Source organism: Crassostrea angulata, chromosome 1 (assembly GCF_025612915.1).
Source record: "Crassostrea angulata isolate pt1a10 chromosome 1, ASM2561291v2, whole genome shotgun sequence".
Classification (NCBI taxonomy): Eukaryota; Metazoa; Mollusca; class Bivalvia; order Ostreida; family Ostreidae; genus Magallana; species Magallana angulata.
Window position 1 is genome coordinate 16,916,954 of NC_069111.1, and position 19,432 is coordinate 16,936,385.

General features: G+C 33.7%; 1 protein-coding gene across 1 annotated transcript; it reads right to left on the reverse strand.

Moving 5' to 3' along the window:
- Positions 1 to 161: 161 nt before the first annotated feature.
- Positions 162 to 18,158, reverse strand: LOC128159111 (vacuolar protein sorting-associated protein 18 homolog). Its single transcript, XM_052822166.1, has 30 exons — positions 18,016 to 18,158; positions 16,440 to 16,531; positions 16,067 to 16,140; positions 15,749 to 15,858; positions 15,047 to 15,195; positions 14,774 to 14,858; positions 14,441 to 14,520; positions 13,304 to 13,416; positions 12,892 to 12,980; positions 12,594 to 12,692; positions 11,810 to 11,891; positions 11,484 to 11,570; positions 11,212 to 11,269; positions 10,710 to 10,813; positions 10,446 to 10,506; positions 10,097 to 10,161; positions 9,518 to 9,653; positions 7,247 to 7,399; positions 6,361 to 6,454; positions 5,956 to 6,029; positions 5,673 to 5,828; positions 4,132 to 4,272; positions 3,645 to 3,776; positions 3,149 to 3,233; positions 2,565 to 2,692; positions 2,301 to 2,422; positions 1,985 to 2,102; positions 1,481 to 1,618; positions 807 to 865; positions 162 to 412 (listed from the first exon to the last, which is right to left on the reverse strand). The coding sequence occupies exons 2-30, from the start codon at positions 16,518 to 16,520 to the stop codon at positions 349 to 351; spliced, it is 2,937 nt and encodes a 978-aa protein (XP_052678126.1). The 5' UTR covers positions 16,521 to 16,531; positions 18,016 to 18,158; the 3' UTR covers positions 162 to 348.
- Between the last annotated feature and the right edge of the window lie 1,274 nt (positions 18,159 to 19,432).

Consider the following 19,432-nt stretch of genomic DNA (forward strand, 5'->3'; position numbering starts at 1 on the left):
CCCGGTAAATAATTAATATTCAAAGCTACTGGTACGGTAATTTTTTGATTGTGTTAAGTCTCACCCTAGTCTGCATATCCTTTTTCATTTGAGGAAATTTTCTATTCCACCATATAATCTGAATAATTCCATTGGTATTCAAAAATGACTATCATTCAAAATAATTATAAATATAAAATTTATTCTGGTACATACATTGTAATACATGTACCATACATGTAATATTGCACATCAAGAAATACAACTTTCTTACAAACAAAGCAACAACAGGTTTTCAAGTTAACAGTAAGCACTTGATGTTTGTTTTCACAAAATAGCGAGTCTAGATATCAATTCCTGAAACTCGATTCAAAGCCATCCACTAAGAACAAGATCCTCATCGCCTTCATCCAGAAACGGTTGATCTATGCTCCTGTAGAACAAAGTAAACATGCTATTATAAACATTATATTACATTTGAATGTAGTGGGTTTTTTTTTATTTTATGGTCTACCATAATTTTGATGATGTGATTTTTAAGTCATATAACATATGCATTCTAAATTGTATCTTAAATTATGATCCCATTCTAACAAAAGTCTAAATTAAACTGAAGCCTCTCATTGTGAAACTACCCAGTAAGCAACTTGCTGCTAAATTCAAAAAAAAAAAAAAAGCATTGTAAGTGGAGTTTGAGTAACTAACAGGTAAAACATTTATTTTACTCTAATTTCGCCAATAAGGAACAAATAACAAATTTCTGAAGATACTGGGCTTTTCAATGCTCTTCAACCACCAAAAAAAAGACATGCTTCTTTTCTCATTACCTGACCATTAGGTCTCCACAATAGATGCATTCTGATGCCACTAAATCGTCTAACTCAGCCTGTTAATTAAACAATAAAGGAAATTTGAATGCATGATCACCAAAACTTTACTCTATGACAACAGCAAACATATTTGTAAATTATACAATGAAGTTTTAATAAAGGGAAAATCTTATGTACAAAGACAGAAAGCTACTATTAAATTATATTGATCTGAAAAATTCTGTTTTCAATGTTCTTTGCTTTCACAAAATTTATATCTATACAAACACTGTGCCTATAATGAGAAATTGCAAAATACTGCCCCTTGAAAATTATTTTCAATTTATAAATAAAGTTCTGTCTATGTATAGATAACACAAATGATAGATCCTTGTCATGGTTTTCATTACTGTATACAGGGTTTATTTTCGCCCCTGTGTAATTTTCGCCCTTTTTCATTTGCAAACAGTTTCACCTGGTCTTGAATTCGCCCAAACAAAGTTGTGTTAAAGAGATAATATTTGAGACATTGGAGTTCGCCCAGTCTTAAATTTGCCTGCTGACAATGAGGGCAAAAGGGACGAAAATAAAACGAGGGCTTGGGGGGTGTATTTCCCTGTATACAGTAGTTTTATGTTTATGTTTTACTGAGTACTCTTTCAGTTCTGGCTTCCTTTACCCGACGACATTACCTTTGTGTCTTTTGATTTGTCTGTTGAGTTGTCTCCTCTTACACCGACAGACAAGGCTCTTGAGTCCTCATTTTCAGCCACTTTTCTTTGTAGCTCCTCAACTCTCTGTCGCTTTTTACTGGTCAAGTTTGGCAGCACCTAAATTAACAAAACAACATATTTGTGTTCAGTCAGACCTTATGATATACAAATAGAATTTTAATTTTGCTCTCTTAAGTTTTTAAATTGGTTTTCATTTTTTCTTCAGTACTACTGTTAGATAGGTAGCAATTCCTTATTTTACGTGAATACATGTACCGGTACTTAATTTTGCGATTCAACCATTTTCCATCAAATCACAAAAACAGAAAATCGCAAACACTGAATTCTTTTCATAGTTTCATTAAGTTATGAAAATTTCAAATTTGCGAGATGCACTTCTTGCTAAATAACGCGGATGTTCATTCCTCGCGTTTATTAGTAATCTACATTACCTTTTGAATAAAAAAAAAAAGTACGAGTTACCTCCCCTATCAAGCAGTCACTGTGAAACTTGTGATGGCATGGAAATAAATAAAAGCTTCTGGCCATTAGAGGAAAGTTACAGGCAGCACATTTGTCTGTTGCACTCACAAAGGCATATCTGAAATAGAACAACCACTGAATAAATTTTAAAATGATCAAAACATATGTTCAGGGGACAGCAAATACCAATACTTAATGCACATGAAAGTGGCTCTACATAAAGTATTTTTACATTTTCAATTGTTTTCACAAATAATGCTTCGGACTGGAACACCGAGTTTATGAACTAAATGTAGATAATGTGACAAAATTTTACTTGTTTCTAAAGCTCTGGATCTCCTTTCGGATTTCCTCTGCACTTTTAGTGGCATCATCCATTTCTTCCTTCAGCTGTTCAATGTGGTGGTTGTATTCTTGTAGAGATGTTACTATGGCATCCTGTAATAATTTAATCAAATCAAATCGGGTTCTTTAAGCATATAAAGAAAGGGTACTGGCACATCTCTCTCTCTCTCTCTCTCTCTCTCTCTCTCTCTCTCTCTGCCTGTCTATTTCTCTCTGACTACACTAGAAAGCCCACCTTGAAGTGGTCAATGGTAACAAAGTCAGGGAAGAATGGGAGGATGTCCTCTATCTTGAGCAGTTCACAGTCATGTAAGAACTCCATGGCTCGCTTCACATCTTTCTCTTCTTCCACAACATGGCGGGCTACAAGAAAAATTAAGATCTTTCAAAGTAAAATCACAACATTTTATGTATATTAAGGTGTTCATATCTTAACCCTTTTTAACAGAAAAAATATATGTAAATGTAACTATTTTGACATTTGTGAAAGCAATATACATGTATCAATTCACTGAAGTTGAGTTGACACTAAAATTTGAATTGAATACTGTGGAATCATTAAAATTCGTGGGGGTCAATTTTCTTGGATTGCTTAAATTTTACAGGTTCGTGGGGACGTAATTTCATGTATTATCTTATACCTACAAAAGGAAATATGATTTTATAACCCTTATTTATTAATTCGTGGAGGATGTAAATTTGTGGATTAGAGGTACCAATGAATTCCTAGAAAATTGAGCCACCACGAAATCTAATGATTCCACAGTACTGTATTTTTCACAAGTTAATATATGAGACTGACAGATTATCGTTTTATACCGATTCTTAACCAAAGTTTTTTCCTGAGATCATTGTCATCTTCATCGGGTTTGTCTGCTTGTTGTTTGGCCAGCTCAACATCCACCTACAGAGATAATGACATCATTGTTAATATATGACATCATCAAATAGAGACTGTAGATTCTATACACACATGTCTTTTAATTAGTCATAAGTAATCTAGAGTATTCTATCTGCTCACAGTAAACTTAATTCATCATAACAGGGAGGAGAGTTTTTTGTGTGCATTCAAAGAACCACTCTGCATCTTTGGGGAGTATTTCCATGTGTAACTGTCACAGATGACTAAATGCTGTCCATGTGGAAGTTCTTATGCATCAGATGTAAATTCATTCATTAAAGGAACATGGATATACAAGACCTTGGAACATTAAGCCCCTTAGAGCAATGACAATATCTTAGTACTTTCCTTCTATCAATAGGTATACACACCTCGTGTTTATTTCCAGTAACTGTCGGGACTTTTGATACATACCTGGAGTGCTAGATCGACAGCCTCCTCATAGAGTCCCATCAGAGAGTAGATGTGGACGCATGCCTTCTTGTGTCCATGCTCAGCACACAGTCTCAGGGCGTACTTCAGGTCGTAGCATATCGTATCTTCATCCTACAGAATAGCCAAGAGATCATGTTAAGAGTAAGTTTTTTTTATTACTTTAACAGTTGAAAAGAGGGAGGTGAAGTTTGTTTAAAAATAACTAAACAAATTGTACAATATTGGACCTTTCCTATTTTTTAAGGACCTAAATTTGTCAAAGTAAGAAAAATAACTGGTATAAATATATATGATTACCGGTAAGTATTTATTAACTCAAAACATAATTACAAACATTTGAATGCCAATTTTTTAATCAAAAGTGACTGAAAATATCCAGCACTGTACACGTATCTGAAACTTCTTCTTTACTTATGCATTGCCCAATGGTTAATAAGAAGATACTAGTAATACAAAGAAGTCTGACCGTTCCCTGTATGTTGAGGTATGTCATGAGTTGGTCAGGTTTGAGTTTGGCATACAGAGACAATAGGTAGTTATGGATAGCCTGGTCCTTGTTATCCAACTGTTCTATACAAAATTCCAGGTATTTAATGGCCTCATTTCCCTGTAGAAAAAAAAAACACTGACAAATTACCAAAAGGCTTCACCAAAATGTGCTCATCACACTGTATCTTTTTTCAGGCAAATTAAAGTTTGTTTAGTGAACTCACCTCACTTTGAAGAACATATATTTTTAGATATGGCAATGTAAAACAATCCAAGATATTTGATTGTTCTGTGTGTTCCTCTATTTTTTTTGGTTATCTACCTCTCAATAATAGTAACTAGACTTCGAACCGTGCGTGCATAGGTTGACATTGCACATTGGGCATTTACGAAATAGATACATCGACACACCGTATTGTTGACATTTACATAACAAAGCTATAAATCTACAATAATACTATTAATTTCATTACACTTTCCTTAGAATAATCTAACTGTGTCTCGGAAAAGGCCCTCACTACAGTTGGAATGCCTCCCATATACCCGTAATATAACAGAAAATTGAAGATGCATTAAAAATAACAGTCAAATTTATCATGATAAACCTTTTTGAGACTGTAAATACCTTTCATCTAAAATTTTAATCCATATAATCGAAGAATTCAACACCTTTCACAAAAGGTATACATATTTTTTTGGCTACAGACACAATACACGGAACGCATTTTATCGTAAAACCAGGTCCATAGGACATTTATCATTTTAACGATAAATCATTCTATCTTCACTCTCCTAAGAAATACAATGTGAATTTTTTTGCATGGAATGAAATATTTTTTTGCCATCACGAAGACAAAAGTAAGTACTAAGTTGATATTTATGTATAATTGTTATTTTATAATTTCTCTCATAAGAAATCATATACCAGTAAATATATATGAACAGAATATAAAGCAAAATTTCCAATGAAAATGTACACGTATGTGTTTTGTTTCTGAGTTTTTTCATAGAAATATGGTATTGTGGAAACATAACCTAAAGATCCCGTTATCGTGAATATATTGCGCACGCGCAAGATTGTAAAATCCGAAAAATCCAGATGAATTCCGGGATCTTTTGAGGAATTTTCGTTAATTATTAATTAGCAAAGCTTAATTGAGAAAAAATAAAAAACAAATTGGTAATCTTCAAGTACCAGTGATGTTAAAAATATATATAACAAAAGACAGTACTCTTCCAATTTATCGGTATTAAAGCCCAAAAATTCGAGTCTATTATTTTTATACAGTAGTATAGATGCATTAAAAAATACTTTTGAAAATACTATTTAGCCTTGACCTTTTTTAGAATACATATACAACTGAACTTTAACCTACTCTCAAGAACGTTATTGAACTTTGACCTACTTTCGAGATTACTACTGAACTTTGACCTACTCTCAAGAATACTGATCAAGTACCGGTACACACTGAACTCTGACCTACCCAGGATACGTGACCAACAGACAGGACTACTGACCTGCTCCCGGTTTTTGTTGTGGTCGTACTGGACCAGGGCAGGGATCAGTTTTATGGGCTCCAGGCTGCCCCTCAGACTGATCCACAGACTGACCGTCTCCCTGGGAATGTACTGCATCAGCAGGGGAGAGAACTTGTACACCAACTCTGTGTCCGTCTGTAATAAGTTTCAATACACCCGTCAAGTATTAGTTATTTTCTACTTTATTCAAACACATGAACTAGCTTGCATATCAAAAGCAGGTGTTTACACATTACATGGTGTTTTGAATTCCATATCCTACCTGTTTTGAAAGCTGACCCAGGGCCCCTTTATAGTTGTCATGTTGAATGTGATGGGTGATCACCTTCTCAAAATCTACAAGACAGAAGCAAAGCAACAATATAATCAGCAAGTTTAATTAACAATCATCATCATCAGTGCAAGGTGTGCTTAAGGTGTTCTCAGAGAAAATATTTTTGTAAAAGAGATGTCATAATGCTGTGAAAACCTTTACAATATTTAAAATACACCCTGAGGATTTACACTGACACCGAAGCAAAAAATAAAAAATTATTTTTAATTTAAAAAAAAAATTTATTTCAGAAGATACTTTTATACAACATTTTTGCTCTTTCTCTCATAACTGCTAATATTTTAATACTAAACTACATGAGAAATATAAAACAGTTTTATAATTGATTCTTGCCTTGCATTAACACAGCAAAAAAGACCATGTCCTCTACATCTCCATGACTAGCTATCAGGTCATACACCACCCCTCGGTTATTACTGACACATTCCTGGAATAAAAAAATGCCCAGTAGAGAAATAGAGCACCACTGTCTAAATCAGCTTACTGTATTTTGCAGAAAATAACATGCACTTTTTTAAAGGGACTTGGACACGATTTGAGCTCAAAATTTTCAAAATTTATTTTTCCATTTTTAATGTCTAGAATGGATAATATGGAAATTGTTGTTGCTTCCTAAAAATTTTAAAGTCAAATATTGAGTTACAAGCAAAATACAGAGTTTGAAATTCTTTGTTTTGTAAACAAAGCTCGAGTCTTGTTATTGTTTTAATATGTGTTGTATTGGTATAAGTTTCAATGAAAAAGTGCTTTCTTTTGTTGATACACATTGAATCAGTTTATCTTGTTTGCCACAAGTCATTTTGTCAAATAAATGGTAATTTCTTTACTTTATATTATTTGTAAACAAATATAAGACTCAAGCTTTGTTTACATAACAATGAATTCTTATTTCTGTATCTTGCTTGACACTTGACATCTAACATTTATATTTTGTTCAATCATTCAAAATGCACAAGCAAACCATTTTAGACATAAAAATAAAAAATAAAAATTTGATCTCAAATCGTGTCCAAGTCCCTTTAAAAGAATATTTCTATGCAAGAAAAGGGTGTGTATTAAACACCACAATGGATTTTTGACGTATTTTTCTTCTGAGTGAAGAACAGTTGCTTTTCACTCTCCCTTAATCAGTTTGTACACCCAATCCCCTAAAATGGTTGAAAATGATGCAAAAATCTATGATCTAGTTCAAGCAAACAAGACGATGTGCAGTAGATACCTTGTTTTTGGGCTGAGCTAGAAACACTCGGAACTCCTCTTGAACCTTCCTGTACTCATCAGACTCATCTTGCCCTTGTTCCTTCATCTCGCCTAGCTGGTTCAGGAAAATCTCTATCAGCCATGTCACCAGCATTGTTATCTGGGTTTTATCCTGAGAATAAAACATTTGCAAGAATGTGAATTAAAACCAACTTCTTTGTGATCATTTGTGCAAACAGGAATAAAAATGTTTAGAAAAGAAGCATTAGACAGTTGTTTTTTAAAGATAAAACCAACAGGTACTTGAATCATTTAAAAAAAAAAATTTATGTGAGGTATTTTTTGCCAAGTTTTGCAAAATCATCTGAAAAGCTGTCAATGTGACAGCAAACCGGGTTTTCTTTTATGTGAACTGTATCCATAATCCATGTCAACCTGTATCCAGTGAAATGGAGTACCCTATATGCAACATTTTGCCAAAAATGACTAAGTTTAAAAGCTAGTATTTTTTTCATAAATTATCGGAAATCAAAATCCTAGCAATATGCACACCTCTGATATATGTACACCTGATCTGCAAAAGAACAACTTCCTATCTTGAAAACTGTAGGAGGAGTTATCCGTACAATGAGGGTACCCTATATGCAATATTTTGCCAAAAAATGACTAAGTTCAAAAGCTAGTATTTTTTCATAAATTACCAGAAATCAAACTCCTAGCAATATGCACACTTCTGATATATGTACAATTGATCTGCAAAAGAACAACTTCCTATCTTGAAAACTGTAGGAGGAGTTATCCGTACAATGAGGGTACCCTTATGGCAGCCGCCCGCCCGCCCACCCGCCCGCCATTTTCACCATTTTAATAACCGGATTTTTTCGTTGGAAAACCCGGTTAATAAAAATCAATTACTCTTATTGGTTTATTTATGGTAAACCGTATATCCATTTTTTTTTCGCATATCACAAAATTTGCGTAAAGGGGGAAAATAGGTAACAGTTTTAATTTGGATCAATAATTTTTGCAATTTAAAAAGTTTCTAATAGAAAATGATACAGGTTATAATTTCTGCATATTCAATTATTTGTGATTTAAAAGAGATCGCGAAAAAGCGAAAATTAAATCATTGCAAAAATTACCAGATATACGGTATCATTTTAGTTGCAAAAGACAATGGAATCAAAATGCAAGATTGTGCAGAAAAAAAAGGATTAAGTCACTTATCTTCGCCTTTTAATCTCTGAGCAATTGCAGACATAGCAGTCTACATCTATAAATCTTCAGCTTTGCTAACTCTTTTCCCCTTAGAGGTTTCTATCCTTTAACCCTTAATGACGCGTTTTGACGACCCTGGCCATATCCTTTATGACGACTTTTGACGCACCCTATATGCAACTAAAATGATACAATATCATGCTTGGCACTGAAGCGTAATAACGTCTTTTTTGACGTGGCAGCGAAAGGGATTACTACAATGAACAAAGATGGTGGACTATGATTCGGACATCGCACATGTTTACACTTTATGTTAATAATCAAGTTTTGAGGCAGAATTTTCTAGATTTATTGGTAGTGATATTGAATAATGAGAGCCAGATGTCAAATTCATGCAAAATTTTGTGGAAAAATCTGTGTAGTTACAGAAAACGGAACACAAAGTGTGCATTACCTGCAATCCCTAAATACATGAATATACCGGTAAATTTGAATTTTTTCAAAAAGTTAACACAATTATTTTGTTAACATGTTAGATTTATCAAATCCTCTTACACCATTTATTGGAAAAAATCGTAAATATAAGTCTGAAAACGATAGACATGAATTGAAAAGTCAACCACAGGTACATTTAATTATTTACTATCAAAAAACAAATTCCATGATGACAATGGAATCTTTCTATAAAAATTATTAAATAATTATTTGTAATACATACAGTTTGAAATATGTTTATCAAGTATCTGTAGTGAAATTATTCTTAATAAAGCTTTAATGTAGAACACTCAGTTTTATTTTCATATACCTGTTAGCACCTGTATTGTTTTATTAGTGACTTAAATAAATTTTTTTCTATGAATATTGAAAATTTAATTCATTACAAATCCATTGATATATAATTTTCTATGTGTTTGATTTGCTAAGACCTGTAATACCGGTAAGTCTATTCAAAAACACACACCAGCTGTTTTCAGTTCATCTGAAAACACTCTAAGGGTAGAGTGTTAAGGATATGGCCTATGCGTCAAAAGGTGGCATTAAGGGGTAAAGAGCTAAATTAATAAACAGTAACCTGGTGTCTCAGAGCAGACAACTTCTTCTGTATAAAGGATTTGAGTGCATCTTTCCCATCCAGCTTGATGAACTTTAAAGCAATCTCCTCAAAAGAGTTCTGTGTCTGAGCATACATCATGGCACTCTCTTGATATCTACATAAAACAAAATAAATATATAACCCCAAGGCACATTCGGCAAACCTTGGCCGATTCCGTAACCTACATCAAACAAGATATGAATCTACCGAGGTGTGCCACGTGCCCAATGCAAGCTCACTTATAAAAATAATGATGTATAAAGATGAAGTTTTGAAAATTAGCAACAGAAATGTTGTTTCATTAATATTCTTTAAAATACCAATTTATGGATTTAGTTGTTTTAAAAGTTGAAACACAAATTATATATGTTGACTGAAGTGCAAATGTCTAACAACATATTGTATTAATAACATTAATGTCCACAAATTTATGTTTCTTTGAAACTGTTATTTTCAATAGATCCATAAAAATTGATGCCTATTTAAATTAATGAAACAACAGTACAGAAGATACTGTATGAAATGCCTAATTAGAATCCACGTAAAGGCAGCACTTACTCTCCTTTTTCAAACAGGTACTCTGCTTGTTTTGTCAGTACTCTGTCCAGCTGAGCCACATTGTCCTAAAACATGGGAAGTTTTAAAACTCAGGAAGTTCTTACATCATCAAATGAAAAAATTCACTTTATGCATGGATTTTCTTGGAAATAAACACAAAATAATAGAAACACATATTTTTTTAAAAAACAAACATTGTCAAGTACCGGGTAATTTTTTAAACATGTGTACAAATGCTGAGAAAGCTTTGATAAGACTTCTTGAAAAGAATCCTCTGGTTTACAAATACCGGCACATCTACTAAATGAAACGAATCTATTAGAGGACTTAATTTACAATCAAACCTTACTCTGCAATATTCCTTTGCTAGCTCAAATTCATTCTTGTCTAGGTACATTTGCCAAACATCTCTGTAATAGAAAGTTAACAAATTCTAACAGAATTCACTAAAAATCCAGGCAATCATATGAAATAAATGGATTTTTCCCATGAATAACATGTACCTACATCAGCAGCACCTTTCATCTACATCAATTTTAAAACCCTGGAATTTGAATGCCCACCTTTTCTCTCCTAACCAATGAATGAGTGGTATATTGGTACATGTACATACCTGGCCTCCCGAGTCACTTTGTACTTGAAGATGCTCTGCCCTGTAAATGCCCAAATAGTTCCCTTCACTGGGTCGGAACACAGCCCAAGTAACCTCCCAAACCTCTGTACACAAAAAAAAACCATGAAAATTATATTCATTATTTGAAATATTTCTCAGATATTTTAAAAACCTGTTTATTTCTCTCTAAGATAAATAATCAAATCAAGCACATCTATTATTTTATCTCTCAAAAGTAGCTACCGGTAGTATTAATTTTTTATTGTTTTATCTTACAATTACAAAGACCTAATAATCATTAAAGAACCTTTCCTTCAAACATAGAATATTGACCCTTGCTTTATCTAAAGTGTAAAATTGGTCTTAAAGGACTAAAATCATAATATGTTTATCATGTTTGTGGATGGAGAAACAATCATTGGGGTCCCAAACAATGGAGTTTGAAACCTTCTTAAAATCTATCAATACCAAAGACATTTCAAGTTTTTGATATGTAACTTACATCTGGAAAGACATCCTCGTAAATCAGCTGCTCGTTTAAAACACACATCACTTTTAATCTGTAAATAGAAAACAAATACAATATTTCGTCAGGTACAAACCAGTAATTACAAATAATTTTTGGTGTACCTCATGATTCAACATTACCCAGGACTGGGATGAATCAAATTCTTTTAAGATGTTTTAAGAAATTTGAAGACATTATGGGGCTGTTTGATACTTGATAAAATGATTAAATTTCAATATAAAAACAAAGATAGATTGGAAAATTACCTGTCTGGAAACAAAAGGAGAACATGGAATTCGGTCATCACCATGGAGAGTGGATTCTGGGATTTCTCATCTCCATCTCGAGGATATCTGCAAATGTATACCCATGTTAAACATTCCACAGAACTAAATCAAAAGTCCAGAAAAGGTATGTTACTACTGTACGTAGTTAATGTTCATGGCTTATCCCAAATTCTTTGATGCTTCCATCTTCAAAGTAAGCAAGGAAGATGAAATTTTTATTTGATTAACATATGCTAAGGAAAAAAACTACATGCATCTGACCCCCTTCCTCACGATTTCTAGTTCTGTGATAGACAGGTGCTGACCTGATTAGTTTGGTGTTGACGGTCACAGACTGAGGTCCTGCTGTTCCTGAGACATCTATCTCACCATGGTACACACCCGGACCTGCAACAAAACACAACAGATAATTCATAACTTTGTATAGCAGGAAGTATGACAAAACACAACAGATAATTCATAACTCTGTACACCAGGGCCTGTAACAAAACACAAGAGATTATTTATATCTCTGTAAATCTGGACCTGCGACAAAACACAACAGATAATTTATTACTCTGTTTATTATAATACAGTGTATCATATTTTTTCCAATCACATGAATGGTGGATTGCTGTCACATGATCTTGCTTTAAATTCTGTTATAGACCTAACTATACTAAAAATAGAAATTTATAGACCACACTATACTAAAAATAGATTTTCATGACAAAAACTGGTTTTGGCACGTGTGACATTGTGACGTCATAATAGCGAAATCAACACCATTAATTATGAACAAAACATTTTACAATTATATGCTCGAAGAGAATTAAGTGGATTAGTTTTTGATTTATCATATAAAACAGTTAAAGCCTTTTGATATCGGTCAATACATGGTTTTATAGACCTGATGAGAGTATATCAACCTCGGACTTCGCCCTCAGTCAATATAATCCCATCAGGTCCATAAAACCATGTATTGACCTCATCAAAAGGCTGTAACTGTATAATACCTGGACCTGCAACAAAACACAACAGATAATTCATCACCCTGTACAATCGGAGACCAGTGGATTTTGATTCCCAAGATGCTTCACTCTTTCTCACCTGTCATCCAGGCAAAGCTCTTGACACATTTGGCATGACGGGGTCTGTACATGGTCAGTTCACTGTATCCAAACTCTCCGGGAAGCTCCAAGAACTGTTCTGTAAAGAAAAGGAACAATGGATCCAGAAAGAAGTTCCAGTAAAGTGAAAATATACATATATTTTACGAAATATCATTACATGTAGTATGTACACATTTAGTAGAATGATATAATTTCAAAAGTTAGTGTTTAAGTTACTCCTTTAATCACATGTATTTCTATTGTAAATGTTTTATTTTTGGTTGCTGTTTGTTTACCTGCTCCACTTTCATACTGCATGAACAGCTGTTGAAATAGAGGGGGGTCTGTGGACTTGGATACATTTCCAACAAACTGATACAACCTCCTTCAAATACAGATCAGAAAATCTTAGAAATTTTCAAACATAAATGTGTGCAAATGAATGAGCATACATAAATATGGAAGGAATAAACACTGAAAGAATTTCTTATCACAACAAATAAAAGAAAAACCTGAATGTATTTGGAAGAGATTTCTTCCAACTTATTTTTAAATTTCACAACTAACATTGTTCAGGAACTCATTTAATCTTTTCATAAAATCAATCCAAAACAAAAAATAGATGTTCTCCTTGTCTGTCTGCGAGTCTGTCTGTCTGTCTGTCTATCTATCTATCTGTCTGTCTGTCTGTGTGTCTGCTGTACGTACCCTGGAGTAGTAGCCAGGATGTAGTATTTGTACTCCGTCATGGAGTCTGATGGCATCCTGTCAAACTCCAGTCCAGTGATGGGGACTATCTTGTCCTTGGCCAAGTTAAAGAGCTGCCAAAACAAAACAGACAGACAAGTGTACAATGCTTCGTTAGAAAGTGTTTTGGGATTGAGGCTTTTTTGGCCAGCAGAACTTAACAGTTGAAAAACTAGGTCTTGTTATGACATTTTTTCGACAGAAAAAGAAATACACCATGTACAGGAGATGAATGTAATCTGATCAAAAATCCTTTACAGACAGTAGCACTCTGTAGTGATGACAACTAAATATATAGTGAGACATATCTGTCAAACATGTATCCTTTACAATACAATGGACAGTAAACAGACACTGTGCTATTTGGTTAGCAACCTACAATGTAGAAATATGAGGTCTTATGTTATGGAAGGGCAAATGACAACACTCAATAATCGTATATGTATTGTAACAACAGAAATATGACACACTTTTCACACACACCCCCCCCCCCCCAAAAAAAAAACCCCAAAAAATAAATTGTAAACATTTTTTCAACAAGACAATATCTTCTCAAGTACAAAGAAGTCTGACCTTGACATTGTGACCTCAAAAGGGTAAGCAATATCGTCACAAGCATTACAATGAACTTAAAACAGATCTAAAAATACTGCACATGGTGTTTGCAAAATGATACTCAGAATAACTTTAATATAAAACAGGAAAAGGGACCACAAAAACATAAAATGCACACCAGCAACTAAGAGCTCAATAGAAGTACTTTGTAAGTAACAAAAAGGAAGCATTATCACACTCAGCACTCCTTGTTACCTCACCTCATCAGATTTGACCAGCAGTTTAAACTTAAGAAGATAGAGAATACCATTGGTTATATAATAAGGTAAATATATTGAATCATGAGAATTGGGTTCTGTGTACATGCATACTCTAACAGGAAAATGACTCTTTTTTATAGAAAATGAAGTAAACATTTCCTCAATGTGCATTATTTCAAGATCTTCAAAAAAAGAGAAGTACCAAACAGGAGTCAAAAAATAATACACTTATTTTTCCAATGGTCATTATTTAAATGTGTCAGGGCCTTTCTAGATTTCCCACCTGTTTCAGGTACTGGTCCAGACTGCCCTGGAAAAATCTGCTGTCACCACTGTCTGTTAATTCTGTCTCAAAGATCAGTCCTTAAATTTAAAGAGAAATCAATAAATATCTGAATCCAAAACAAAAAAAAAGTTCATTACTTAACATACCTAAAGGCTAAAGTGCAGAAAATTACCAGTGGGGTTCATTTATTCTTACTGACAATGAAACTCATTTGTGAGTCATTTTTCTAAAGAAAGAAGGCAAGTTTAACTTTCATTTATATCATCATAAATTAAACGAAATATAAAATGTCAAACATTAACATTTACTAATTGACTCCCATAAACACACCTCTACTGGTTCCAAGTAAAATGGCTCCAGTTGTGTTCTCATTTGTGTTCTGCAGATTCCAAGCAACTGCATTCACAAGATGACCCTAAAAAAAACAGACATGAAAAAACTGAGTTACAAAATTTATAACAATAAAAAATAGCTTCTTTTTTTCCAAAGTAAAAATCTGTTTCACCTTCCCCTGCTAATTTTTTTTTTACAACCAACAACAAGAGTAGAAAAAACTTCATGTGTATCAAAGAGTATGGCAAAGAGTATGGCACTGTTCTTTACCTTTAGTTTACCAATAGATCTGGGTTTTCTGGAGTTTCTGGATAAATACAGGTTTTCAGTGGACTCCATACAAATGATGAGGTGTTTCCCGGTCGGGTCCAGAAACAATCTGTACACCTTGTCTTCTGAGGCCTTTGGTAGCTCAATTTCTAGAATTATGAAAAATCTCCAATTACAGTCAAACTTCGTTATCTCTAACTAGATGGGACTGTTTTAAAAAAAACTTCCAGATATCAGAGTATTTGAGATATGGAGGGTAAAGTTTTTTAAAAAATAAGTGGTCGTAACTAACGAATTACTTCGAAATATCCATTGAATTTGAGATATCAGTGTTCGAGCTATCAAAGTTCAACTATATAATCAAATGAAATTTTGGGAAAAATCACCATGTATTACAAACAATCTTATCCCTTCACACACATTCCTAAATCTAAAGATCAGAATGTATCCTCCAATATCAGCAGCAGCAAAGAATATAAAGTAAAATCTTTATCATACGAAGATGAATGTTTGCTAGCAATCAAATTCAAAAGCAATGAAGTGGATTGTTTCCTGATAGAAGCAGACAAGTGCATACACATTACATGTTGAATTGTTTTCTTTCTTTACACTGTAGATTTTCAACAGTTGAACTTTACTTGTACATATTAATATACACGACCGAGTATACCAAACAAATGTACAATAAACAAGCAGACTGACCTTCCTGTTGGTCCGGGTGTTCTAGGTCCAGTCTCAGGAGAAGGTTGTTGCTCATGGCCATCACCAGGAAGTTACTGGAAACCACAACATGTGTGAGCGGGTCTGAGGGTCTGAAAGTCACAGAAAGTTTTTGATAATAATACAATTAAATATTTTAAAATGTAGTTGTTGAGTTTTTCTTCTATTTCAATGCTATTTCCACTATTTAGATAAATAGAGTCTGGTATTAAAGTAGATTTAAAGCATTAAATATTCTTTACATATTACATGATTACATGATTGTGTAATAAAATACATTTTTGCAGTGCATGTACTTACTTAAAGTTGATTTTCTTTTTACTGAAGATAGGTGTATCCAAATCTGTTCTTGCATCAATGTATCCTGGGCCAATCTGTAAAATGAAATATATGATCAAGTATGCATATGCAGGGATGTGGGTGACATGTGAGAAAACGGACAAAATTAAATCAGACAAGGCTCTGCGTTGATCTCAAGAATGACCAATAAAACTTTTAAATGCGTGTTTCCTTTAACAATTATTATTACTATAAACTAGACATAATATTTAACTGACACTCTAGAATCAAGATATGAGAATTTTGTATATTTGATATGTTTTAATATAATTGAAAACACAATATAAATAAATGTACCTTCAATATGAAGTGAGTAAAATGTATTTGAACTTACTGGGACCTGGATGGGGGTGACGGAGGAAATGCTGGTGGCCCTGGCCGACTCCTCTTCATACTGATCCAGAATAGAGGCCATCGGGGTTGCTTCTACAATGGGTTTGTAAGAAACTTTGTATTCTGTGTTATAACTGAATATCTACCATACCAACTCCATAAATTGCGTGTTAATCCAGAGACATAAATAACATGTTACAGCCTACTACGGATATATTGAAATTCAGGGGACCATGCAAATTATTTCAATATATCCGTATTTCAATATAAGCGAAATTGACTGACGTGAAGCCGCCATTTTTTAAAGTTCAATCCCGATGTTAGCATAGAAAACCAAACCCGAAAAAATTATCTGGTCAACATTTATCTATTACAGTGAACATATTACATGGATATTAGTCCTTGAAAGTTTGATTAAAATTATATCCGTAACTTTTGTAAGTTTCATTTTGTTCCTATCTTAAACCTCATCATAATGTGTACATGTGAATCTCAAAATGAAAGTCTTTGTTTTAAGCAGCCATGTTTGAATGTTGACGCGTGACAAACGGGTCAAACTGACAAAGATGAATTTGCTTGTTGTGCAACAGTTTACTTGCAAAGGGATACATGAAACATGCTAAATATATTTGTGCCAATTTCTTGAAGTGAATTGTGGTAAAATCTTTCAATGCGTTGACATTTTCACTCGTGACCGTGGTTTTACGTTGTTTTGAATTTCGTTTATGTTTATTAACTTGAGGGGAAATATCGCCGGTATTTTGGAATTTTTACATTGATAAGGTTTTTCTTTTCCGTGGGGTTTCAATATTACGTCTGCCTCATTAAATCCGTATACGTAAAAACAAAAAAAAATCAACAGTGAATAATTTTTACTTCTTAAAAGAGGTATAAAAACACACATGATGAGAACTTCATCAATTTACACCTTTGTATATCAACCGGTCAGTCTGACATAATTACCGTCACCAACCGTGACGACAGCCGCCAGGGAGTACTTCAATATAACCGTTATAAAAACAACTAATTATCACCTATGGGGACCGATCAGTGGCTTCAATATAAGCGATATTTCAAAATAGCCGATTTCATTATATCCGTTAAATCAATGCAAAGAAAATGAGAGGAAAAAACTGGGGATTTATTTTTATTTCAAAATAAGCGGAATTTCAAAATAAGCGATTTCAATATAAGTGGAGTAAGCTGTATTTATGTCTCTGATTAATCTTTTGATTACCGTGACAATATTTAATGCAACCATACTTGTTCTGTTGTTGACTACTTTTTATATCATAATGTACTTATCTTTACTTTCGTGGGATGACATAAAGTTATAAATAATGAATTGCAATTGCTTTTATCAATCTATTTGAAAGTATTTGTACAGTTGTAATGCACACAACCCTTGTTGCATATCCAAGAACATTGTATTTCACTATAATATACATTGTCAAGGCTTTGGGTTTGAAAGTAGCAACGCAGTTTACACGATCAAATAAGAATACAGGCTTAAGCCTCAACAAAACGATTGCTTTAAAAACGCCCATTTTAATAACGTGAGAGTTATCAATACTTACAGATGAAATTTCAAAGCAAACGTCTGCGGATTTACTAAATATATAAATCTGTTAAGAAGCAAACAAATAAAAGATCGAGATTCAGCGCGTTGTAGAGATTTTTTTTCATTCTCAGAAAAGTTCCATGGGCGCAGCCATCTTTGTTACTGACAGGGATTTAGTGCGCATCATTTGGCGCGCACACTCAAAGAAAGGTGCGGATCCGAAATAAAATGTGTTTAGGCTATATTGGCTTAGAATGACTTATGTGCATAGATCAGAACAAAAAGTAAGACCCATTTGTGGATCTGGGATCTGATCCTTCCTGGGAAAGTACATTTTACTCCTGAAGAGTAAAATGTCTGCAGAATATATTGGAATCATATATTTTAAGAGTCCTATACAGAAAAACTATATATAGCGTTTAAAAAAATCTTAGCAAATAGTTTTTAAGAACCGGATGTTTGCAAAATACAGAATTAAAAATTATACAAACTGTGTAAACGCAATATTTTATCAATATTGTCGACATGCATCGCACGTCTACGAGAACGTAAAAGAGTGAAATATCCTCGATGTAGACAAGGTCGACGATGTCAGCGTCAAGGAAATGTCGACGATGTAAACTCGATATCGAATCAACATCGTCGATGTCGCGATATCGACAATGTCGACGATGTTAAATCTATATCGGTTTAATATCGTACGATGTTATGTCCACATTTTAACAATATTGTATACATCGTGACGTTGACGATATCGAAAAAGAAATATGTATTAAACATGAATGCTCAAATTATCCGAATTAGGATGTGTGTTTAAGAAAGGGGGGATAAATTTTCTTCAAACATAAAACTGATGAATATTGTCGTGTTATTATTTCTTCAATGTGGAACAAATCATCGTGATTGTTTTCAGTCAGCGTATTGCGAATCGTCAATTGGACATTCAGCAGGTTACGAATCCGAAGCGTTGTTTTATCATTCAGCAAAGGACAGAGCGTCAGCGTCAGATTGAATGTTGCTGTGTGTTATCATTCAGCAAAGAACAGCTAGAACGTCAGTGCTTATTTACTTACTTATCCTCTTTGTGCCAAGGATGACACACGAAGCCTTGCAACTAAAGAATCCACTTACGACGGTCGCTTCCAACAACCTATGCCCCTCTCAAATATTGCAGTGTCACTCCAGTTTTTCTTTCTTTTTTTCAGGTGCTCTTTGGGCGTCTTCAGGTGCTCTTTGGGCTTCCTCGCGTTTTTCCCGCAGTACCTGAGCCCAAATCAGAACAGTTCTGATATTCTATCTGTTATCCCTTTGGAGACAAGGCCTATTCATTTCCAACGCCTCCCTTTGTTTGTTCTTGATAGTGGGATCGTTGCTGTTTTTTCATATAGTTGTTTATTTGATATCTTGTCTGGCAACTGTTCTTCAAGATTCTC